This window comes from Martes martes, assembly GCF_963455335.1.
Source record: "Martes martes genome assembly, chromosome: 18".
NCBI classification, from domain to species: Eukaryota; Metazoa; Chordata; class Mammalia; order Carnivora; family Mustelidae; genus Martes; species Martes martes.
The window spans coordinates 7,710,002-7,719,303 of record NC_137906.1 but is presented as its reverse complement, the minus strand read 5'-3'; the positions used below and the strand labels follow the sequence as shown (position 1 = coordinate 7,719,303).

At 59.7% G+C, this 9,302-nt stretch overlaps 1 protein-coding gene across 1 annotated transcript; it reads right to left on the bottom strand.

Moving 5' to 3' along the window:
• Nucleotides 1-1,444: 1,444 nt before the first annotated feature.
• On the bottom strand, nucleotides 1,445-8,988 carry MYL10 (myosin light chain 10). Its single transcript, XM_080830577.1, has 7 exons — nucleotides 8,834-8,988; nucleotides 6,336-6,428; nucleotides 5,759-5,834; nucleotides 4,808-4,912; nucleotides 3,852-3,930; nucleotides 2,021-2,069; nucleotides 1,445-1,708 (listed from the first exon to the last, which is right to left on the bottom strand). The coding sequence occupies exons 1-7, from the start codon at nucleotides 8,834-8,836 to the stop codon at nucleotides 1,610-1,612; spliced, it is 504 nt and encodes a 167-aa protein (XP_080686703.1). The 5' UTR covers nucleotides 8,837-8,988; the 3' UTR covers nucleotides 1,445-1,609.
• Between the last annotated feature and the right edge of the window lie 314 nt (nucleotides 8,989-9,302).

Below are 9,302 nucleotides of genomic sequence, written 5' to 3'. Positions count from 1 at the left end.
GCTAATGGGTTTCTTTTTTTTTTTTTTTCAAGATTTTATTTATTTGTCAGAAAGAGAGAGAGAGACAGAGACAGAGAGACAGAGAGAAAGCAGGCAGAGGCAGAGAGAGAAGCAGGCTCCCCACTGAGCAAGGAGCCCGATGTGGGACTCGATCTTAGGACCCTGGGATCATAACCTGAGCTGAAGGCAGCGGCTTAACTGACTAATGGGTTTCTTTTGGGGGGTGATGAAAATGTCCTGGATATAGACAGTGGAGATAGCCACCCAGCCCTGGGAGTATACTAAAAGCCACTGAATTATATACTTTCAAAGGGTGGATTTTATGGCACATGAATTATATCTTAATAAAAAAGTTATTTTTAAGCATGCTATCATTTTAAAAAGTTACAGAAAGAAGTATGCTCTCTTTTGTGTGTGTGTGTCTCTCTCTCTTTGTTTAAAGATTTTATTTTTAAGGAAGCTCTCCCCGCAGCGTGGGGCTGCAACTCACAAGCCTGCGATCAAGTCGCATGCTCTACCGACTGAGCCAGCCAGGCGCCCGCTGTGTCTGTGTGTGTGTGTGTGTGTCCGTGATTATTCACTTTCCATTAAGGATGGGTAGGATTTTTAAAAAATAATTCTCCATGAAGTCTTTTTTTTTTTTTAAAGATTTTATGTATTTATTTTTGAGAGCGAGAGGGAGAGTGTGTGAACACCAGCAAGGGGAGGGACAGAGGGAAAGGGAGAGCCGGACTCCCCGCTGAGTAGGGAGCCCAACATGGGGCTCGATCCCAGGACCCTGGGACCATGACCCGAGCCGAAGGCAGAGGCTTAACCCACTGAGCCACCCAGGGGGCCCCTATGCAGGATTTTTTTAGAAGTATATTTGGGACATGAGATCTTTGTCAAAATCTATTCCCAATACTGGGCTTTGCGTTTTCACATTCTTCCAATATGTCTTCCAATAGGTCCAACATATGCCCTTTCATTTTGTGGTTGGTGCTACACGGGTCCTGTTGAAGGAGGAGTCCCCAACTGCTCCTTGATCGTCCCTTGGATCTGCCTCCTCTTCTCCACCTTCTTGGCCTCTGCCCAGATCCCAGACGCCGGGTCTCCCGGGCACTGCTCTGACCACGCCCCCCCCACCCTGGTGCCCCGACCCCACATCTTGTCCTGATCACTGCACGACCCTCCGGCCCGGGGACAGGGTTGGCTCTTCTGTGTGTCCCCCCCCGGACCGGCACCGGGTTTGGCACGCCCCAGGTGCTCAGTAAAAGCTTCCTAAATGAAGGCATGTCCTGTGGCCCAGCTGGGGATCATTAAAACTGTCAATTAGTTCTAAACACCAGCTCATCAGGAACATTTGAGCAAAGCCGGAGAAGTAAAAAAAAAAGTTTTTGGAAAAACCAACAACGCAGGAATGTTTCGCTTTCTCCCCAACTGGAGCATTAATCACGAAAACGCAGGCCTTGTTAGCGTTTTTTATTCTCGCTTTACCCCTGAGCCGGGGCGGGGAGGGTAAGGGGAGAATTTCCTTTGCACACGTTGGCTGTAGGGGGCTCACCAGGGGTCACCCCCAAAACACCACGGGAGTTTGCTACCTCCGAATGTGGGGGGGTTCCCTGGCCTGCTAGTCCTTCTCCTCTCCATGGGTGATGACGTAACACAGGTTCTGGTAATCCAGGTTACCACACACATCTGGCGGGAAGGCCGCAAACATCTGCTTGACCTGGGGAAGGAGTAGGGAGTCAGCCTGGACTCGGGTCGAAAGGGGCCCCGAGCGGGGGATGGGGGAGGTCACCCGAGGGCGTCAGGCAGAATGGGGCTCCCCTCTCTGCAGGTCGAGGTGGGGATGGCCGGGGCCCACAGCCAGCCCCACTCACCCTTGTCCTCCTCCGATGAGTCAAGGGGGGGAGTCATCGTGTCACCGTCTAAAAAGGAAGAGCCATCTCCCGGGAAGGGGGCCACTGAGAAGGGCCTGGGCCGGGCGGGACCTTCCCCAGGAAGATTCTAGGCTGTGCCCTGGAAAGCCCGCACTCACCTCGTCCTCACTGAACCGGTCGGCCTGGGTCATGAGCTTCTCTTTGATGCTGCTCAGGGGAGAGGAAGGGTCAGGTTGAGGGGAAGGGCCACCCGGGGCAAGCACATGCGGATCCCAGGGGTGGTGAGAGCAGACAGGGGGGTGGGGAGGCGTCGTGCCCCAGGAGGCCACTGGCCAGACGACTGTGTGGCCTCAGGTGGACCCCTCAGTCTCTTCTAGGGGCCCTGCTAGTTCAGCCAGGGAGTGACTCGCGCTGACACTTCCCCGTGCCTCCGAGAATACAAGGGCTGGCCCTCGGCCTTGCCCAGGTCTCCTTTGCTCCTCATAGCCCTGGGAAGTGAGTGCTATGAGCCCCTTTTATAGAGGGAACAACCAAGGTGCCAAAAGGTCAGGACTGGCAGTGACAGGGTGGGGTCTGAGCGGCCCCCGGGGGCTGGGGGAGCGGCAGGAGGTGAAGCCCCACAGGACTGATGCCCTGGGAGCTTGGAGGGCCCCCTCCGGGCCTCTCGGCAGGGCACAGCGGGCGGGGAAGGGATCAGAGGGCTGAGCCAGGCCTGAGCGCCAAGTGTCCCGCGGCGCCGGCAGGGGCCAGCCTGCTAAGGACCGACGCACATTTTCCATTATTTATGTTACTGTGGGACAGTCACAGTTTCCGACTCTCCGGGCTGGGGACTGTTCACAGACTCCCTTTCAGCCAAGGCTCCTCTGCGGCCTTCCTGGCAGGCAGCCACGTCTTCAAGGTCTGATAGCCCCAGGGGTGGGGATTTCGGTTCCCAAACTGGGTCCCAGAAGGGTTCCTGGCCCAGCCCTGGTGGGAGTGAAGGTGCGTGCCAGGAGAGGGGTTGTCCTCAGTGCCTCGCGGGGGTCCCCAAGACGGGTGTGGGAACCGTGGATCCTGAGGGAGGGGCGAAGGAGAGGGCCCCAGCCCGCAGGAGCCCTGAACAACCCCTCACCTAGCCCTGGGGAAAATGTGGCTCACAACTTTGGGGGGTGGGGGTGGTGAGAAGGTGTGAGGGACAAGACGGAACTTTGCTGGTTTCCCCACAGCTCCCCTTTCCTGCCCTCTCCTGCCCACCTCCCCCGGCCCCATATGGGATGATTCTAGTGGGCAGCAAATCTGGCCTCAAAGCCAAGGCCACAAGCATCACAGTAATCAGTCAGGAAGTCTTTGCCTGGGGGGAAAATTTTGCCTGCTCCAGGCCACCCACAGGCCTGGTGAGACCTCTGAGGCTCTGAAGGGAGTTCCCTGGGGACAGTTCCACGTCCGAGCCGCTGGGCAGGCTGCCCCCGCCACCACGCTCAACTCCGCTCAGTGCCCCCACCCCCACATGCCAGCCCAGTGGCCCCCCGTGCAGACCCGCAGCCCAGGGCCTGTCGCAGGACCTACCCCACATAGACCCTCTCTGTGCTCAGTGTCCCCAACCGGACCTCCAGCCGCCCCCTCACCAACCCCGCAAATGCCAAGCCCTGTTCCTTCACAGTTGTGTTGCGGCATCTAGAATGTTCCCTGCCCCAGCCTAAGTAGCCCTTCGTTTCCCTTCAAGGCCCACCTCTACCACTGGGAAACCCACCCCTGGTGACCCCACACTCCCCATACACTTCCACACAGAAATGGGGGACACCAGGTCCCAGAGAGGGGAAGGGACACCGAGTGATGGCTGAGCTGGGCAGGGCAGTGCCCTCCTGGCTCCTGGCCAGACACTGCCTGAGCTGGCTAAGCGCTGGGAGGGGTAGGCGACTGGGCGGCAACCCACCCTGACCTCACCCAGCTCACTGATCACCTAAGCCTTTGGGGAGAGAAAAACCAAAACAAAGGGCAGAGGGGACTTACAAATCAGCCTTAACGAAACCTTTCCCTTCAGTGTCAAACACCTTGAAGGCGTGGAGTATGGTCTCTTCCGGGTCTGTACCTAGAAACAGCACATACAGGCAGGGAGAAAGCCAGGGTGAAGAGGACAGGCCAGGGCGGGGGGTTGGGGGCGGTCTGGGGGGACTTCCTCAGTTGGAGCAAGAGAAGGGATATTTCTGAGAAACAAAGAATAGGAGTAATGACCCGGGGTGCTGCGTGTACTTATGAGCAGCCTGCGCAACTGTACATGGAGACCCCACTGAGCACTTATTATGGGCTTAACCCTCCTGATGATTGGCCTGATTTTATAGACGAAGAAACTAAAGCTCAGAGGTCATGATTAGTGAGGTGGGGTTGGGGGGGGCATCGCTGGGGCTCTCTTGTCACCCACGATGTGCATGAGAACTGGCAGGCCAAAAAGACAGTGCTGTCCTTGGGGGCTGAAGACTGGGCTCGGGTAGGGCCTGGAGATCAGAGGGAGGGCCTCGGGCAGGGTGTCGGTGGGGAGGAGTGTCACCTCCCAGGACAGCCACAGCCCACGCTGGCCTCCTCCCTCTGCCCAGGGAAACCTCAAGCCCAGGAAAACTCTACTAAGGGTCAGAGGGTAGCTCCCCAGGGCCCAGAGAGAAAGAGACAGAGCTGCCTGGACCGCTGCCCTGACCCCACGCCCCTGGCCGGGGAGCTGCCGTGGTTAGAACCAGGAGTCATGGTTAGGGGTCTATCCCTGCTGAGCCCCTCGAGCTCCTGCTGAGCCCCTCGAGGTGGGGCCCACAAATTGTCCCCTCCCAGCCCCAGATGCCCTCCTCCTGCTCTGGCCTAGAGGTGGAAACTGGGGTAGGGCCCAGGGGGCTGGCAGCTGGGGCTACCCCACGCTCCCAGCGGTCTGCACACGGAGCCAGACTGCCCTCCCCACCCGGGCGACGTGGGGCCTCCCTCACCCTTCAGCTTCTCCCCAAACATGGTCAGGAAGACGGTGAAGTTGATGGGTCCAGGCGCCTCCTTCACCATGGCTTCCAGCTCCTCGTTCTTCACATTGATGCGGCCTGGGGTGGGGGGGGACACCCGGGAGCACAGTGAGGGACCGAGGGGAGCCTGCCCGCAGGCAGCCCAGGAGAACAGAGCTCGGGACCAGGGTCTCCCAGCTCTATGCTCCCGCCACCCCCACCCCAACTCAGCCCTCAGGCCCTGCCCATCTGCTGGGGAACTTAAGACGGGGACACATCTGGCCACAGCACTGGGCTGCTCCCAGCCTCACTGCCCAACCCCCCTGCTAACACCTCGGCCTCCGTGGGAAGGAGAGCGAGTTGGTGATTATCTCCATTTCACGGATGAGGAAACTGAGGCCCAAAGAAGCTGAAATGGAGATGCGTAGGGGCCAGAAGACCGGGAGCTCAGAGCTCATATGCCACAGGAGGAGGTCCCCTGGGGGTGGGTGGACCCTGGGGTTCCTCTTGGTCCCAGGGGACAGTCACATCTCCGGGAGCTCAAAGCGTAGTTCAGGCATGACTCGGTTATGCCCCCTTCCCGCGAGCTGAACCCCCCACCCCATTCATGCCTTAAGGCCTCTCCCTGGGCAGCTTCCCCTGGTAGCTGAATCCTGGTCGCCTTGAACCCTGCGGACGTGTCCAGCCTCCTCCCCCAGCATCGCCCACTGCTTTCTTGGCCGCCTTCCCCACCCCGGCCCCTAGGCCAGGCCATTCGTGCACCTGCTGCCTTCCCTGTGTCCTTGGCCCAGACCATACCTTCCAGGCACAGGCCAAGCCCCTCACACCACTGCAACTGCTGCCCTGGCCTGTCCCCAGGCACCCACTCCTTCCAGAAGGCCTGGGCTCAGTTCTGCCCCAAGCCCCGAGCCTCCCCCCCCCCCCACTCAGCTGCTGGTCACCCACCCAAGGCGGCAAAAGTGTCCCTCAGGTCCTCCTTGTCAATGAAGCCGTCCCGGTTCTGGTCCATGATGGTGAAGGCCTGGTGGAGACATGGGTACTGAGCGGCCACTGACCCACTCGCCCAAGCCCATCCCCTACCCCCTCCAAGGGGCTGCCGTCCTGTACACCGCTGCCTGGGTAACCTCCAACCAGTGGGTTTCCTGGCTCAGCATGGCCCCCGCATGAGAGTGTTGGCAGGCCCACTCCGTTCCCGCCCCTCCCCAACACGTGGCGGGGGTGCCATGCCCGCCCCTCACGTCACGCTGCAGCAACCCCATTTTATGGAGAGGAAAACTGAGGCTCAGAGAGCAGAAGCCTGAGGTCACACAGCAAGCAAAGGCTCGGGTAGAGAGGGGTGGGGGTTGCCCAAAGACAGCAAGTCACGTCTCCGGGCTCAGAGGCACAACGCGGTGGGCTCTAAGGATAGTGACGTCGTCATCACCCCCAGGGACCAAGGGCGACCTGGGCATTGCCAGCCCCTCGGATGCTTCCCATGCATTGCACTAACACTCCCGGTGGCCCAGAGGGCACATTGACCGACCTCTTTAAACTCCTGGATCTGGGACTGATCAAACATGGAGAAGACATTGGAGCTGGCACCACCTTCCGCTCTCTTTCGGGCTCTTTTGGGTGCCTGGGAAGTGCCAGGTGGGAGGCAGTGAGAGGGCCTTCCTCTGAGGGCAGACGCGCATCCCACCTGCCACCCCCCACCACCCCTGTGCAGTGCTGCCCCTCCCAGTCTGTCCCAGTCCCGAGTGACAGGGCCGCCCTGGGCCGCGGGGCACTGCAGACCGACAGGGCTCTAAGGAAACCTGGCGGATAAGCAGGGCCTTTGCCCTGCCTGAGGCCAGAAGCCTGGGGACCCCCACCCCATGGGCCGGTCAGCAGCTTCTTAAGCTGGTGGGGGGAACCCAAGCGGTATAGCAGAGAGGACCCGGTCCGGCCACATCTCCCTCTGTCCGTCCCACCCCGGGGCTCCCCGACACCCACCCAGGGCCCAGCTCCGAGTGCGGATCCATCGGGAAACGGCTGCCCAGAGCCCAGAGCCCATCTCCACAGCAGGTAGAGCAGGCGACCACCCACGAGGAAGGTCTCTGGCCGCCTTCCTGACTCTACGTGCTCCTCGCAGGATATCAGGGGCCTGAGAGCACCCCCTTGAGCATTCCCTGAAAGCTCTGGGTCCCCAAGACCCCCCGGGGGACTTCGCCCTCAGCATCTCTCACCGGGGCTTTCTGTAGGGCAGGGAGTCTCAGCCGTGGCTTGTGAGGCTGCAAAGGGCAGCCCGGGCTTCACAGAGGCAGAGGGGCAAGGGGTGTCCCCCCACCCCCAGCCTTCCTGCCCCCATGTCAGTGGTGCCAAGCCTCTGCCCACCCCGCCCCGGAGCGTGGGCTCCTCCTGTCTTCCCTCCACTGCCCCGGTCCCTGTGTGGTCTCCCCTCCCCGGGCTTGGTCCTGTCCCCCCAGACCGCACTCACCCCCATTTCCCCTCCGGCTCCTGGGCTCAGGAGCTGTACCGCCGGCTGACTTCTAATTAGCTTTTACTGGGTGCTTTGTCTCCACTAATCCTTTGAAAGGGGGTAGGCAGGACGCTATGTGCAGTAAAGCCTCTGTAATATTTATAAATCCCTTCAGACATCATAAAGAAAGGAACCTCCCTGCGGGGCTCATCTCACATAATTACATACACATTTCCCTCTGATTAATAAAAAACAATCACTTCCGTCTGTGGGATAGTCTGCCCTCTCTCTCCTCAGACCTGCCCTCGGCCTGGGTGTCCCCCACCCCTGTCTCAGGCAGCCTTCCGTGTCCCTGTCGTGGGCCATTGCCCCACTGTGTGCCAGGCCCCCCTGCCAGAGCCCCCCCGAGGGAGGACGGGATTGTTCTCTCGGACTCCCCGGGGGCCCCCTGAGCTCCAAGGGCCTCGGTGGCCTCCCGCTGTCCCAGCTGGGACTGTTTCCAGCCCAGCCGTCTTGGAAATTGCCTTTTACAATGTGCCCTTAAAAAAAAAAAAAATGAAAATCTTCCGAAAGGAACACCTCGGGGCAGAAGGGGGTCACCCAGACCTGAATTCTAGTCCTGCCTTTGCGGCTCGCAGCACTGCGATGCTGAGAACATCAGTTGCCTGCTCTGAGCCTCAGTGTCCCCATTTATAAAACCAAGATGATGTCTACCTCAGAACATCGGGACGTTGATTAGGTGCCTGCTGGCCTCCAGCCAGGCCCTGTGCCCAGTCCCAGGGACCCAGTGCTGAATCAGGCCCTGCCTTGTCCCCAGGGATCCCCCAGTCCACCTGGGAGACAGAGGATCAGTGGGGAATGATGGAGGAACGGACAGACACTAAGAGCACAGAGCAGCCCTTATGCCATTAGGGCAATCACGGGAGACCTCTCGGAGGAGGTGGCTTCTGAACTGAGACTTGACAGCCAGGTCAGAGTTCTCAGGCCAGGAGGGACAGTGAAGGTGTGAGACAGAGACTTGAAAGGGCTGTGCCATTGAGAGCCTGCAGGGACACCCAAGGGGCTGGGGACAGAGGCAAGGGGAGGGCAGCAGGGCAGGTCCCATGCCAGTCTGTGTAGGTCCCAGGCTATCCTGGAATATCAACCCCAGCCCCCCGGGAACCATGGCCTCTCGATGGGACCAGAGTCCTGCTTCTGCTATGAAACCTCTAAGACCACCCTGTCTCCTTCTACCCCCTTCTTCTTTGTTCCTATCCCCCCCACCCCCCACCGCTTCACCACAGCAGCCCCCACTGAGTCCAGGAAGCAGAGACACAAATCGGGACGTACATGGATGGACTGACCCCCCGTTAAGGACGGTCCAGGGTAAGCCAGGTGCAGGGGTAACATCAAGGGTGAAGGAAAAGGTCAGGACTAGGGACAACCTCAGGTCAAGTTCAAGGATGTCAGAGGAGCAAGGTCAAGGTCAGGGTGAGTTCAGGCATGAGATGAAGGTCAGAATCACACAAGAAGTCAAGGTCACAGGATGAGGTCAGAGCTGAGGAATGAGGTCAGGGTCAGGAGGCAGGGCAGCCCCAGCATACCATGGTCTGGAGAGCTCCCTCTCGTCGCAGCAGGGCTGGGGGTTCTCAGGGACGGCTCTTTAAATAGCGCTCCGGGTCCGGACAATAGCTGGGAGGGTGACAAAGGACAGGACGGCGCCCTCCCTGCCAGGCACCTGTTTGGGGCCATTCGGAGTGGGTGGGGTCCAGACACCGTCCAAACCACAGGATCTCCGCTCATACTGGGCCAACCGGATCTCTGCACCCAAGGGACAAAGGCCCAGGAAGGGGCACTTGGCCGAGAACACACAGTATGTTGAGGCCTGGAACCCGCCAGGAGGACTTGGCGTTGGGCCATTTGAGGTCAGGAGAGCTTCCAAGGCAGGGCCACCCACCCTGGTGGGGAGCATTCAAGGCTGCAACATGGCCCGACCCCTTGAGCTCTGTGACTCTGAGTGGGCCACCGTCCTCCCGTGAGAAGTGCAAGCACATGTCACCCCCAGTCAGCTCG

What these genes read in the sequence shown, in the direction of transcription:
- MYL10 (XM_080830577.1), bottom strand. An exon ending in AGATCCAGGAGTTTAAAGAG is followed by an intron (nt 5,835 to 6,335) that starts GTCGGTCAATGT and finishes TGTCTCCACCAG; the next exon opens with GCCTTCACCATCATGGACCA. An exon ending in ACCGGTTCAGTGAGGACGAG is followed by an intron (nt 1,709 to 2,020) that starts GTGAGTGCGGGC and finishes CTCCTTCCCCAG; the next exon opens with GTCAAGCAGATGTTTGCGGC.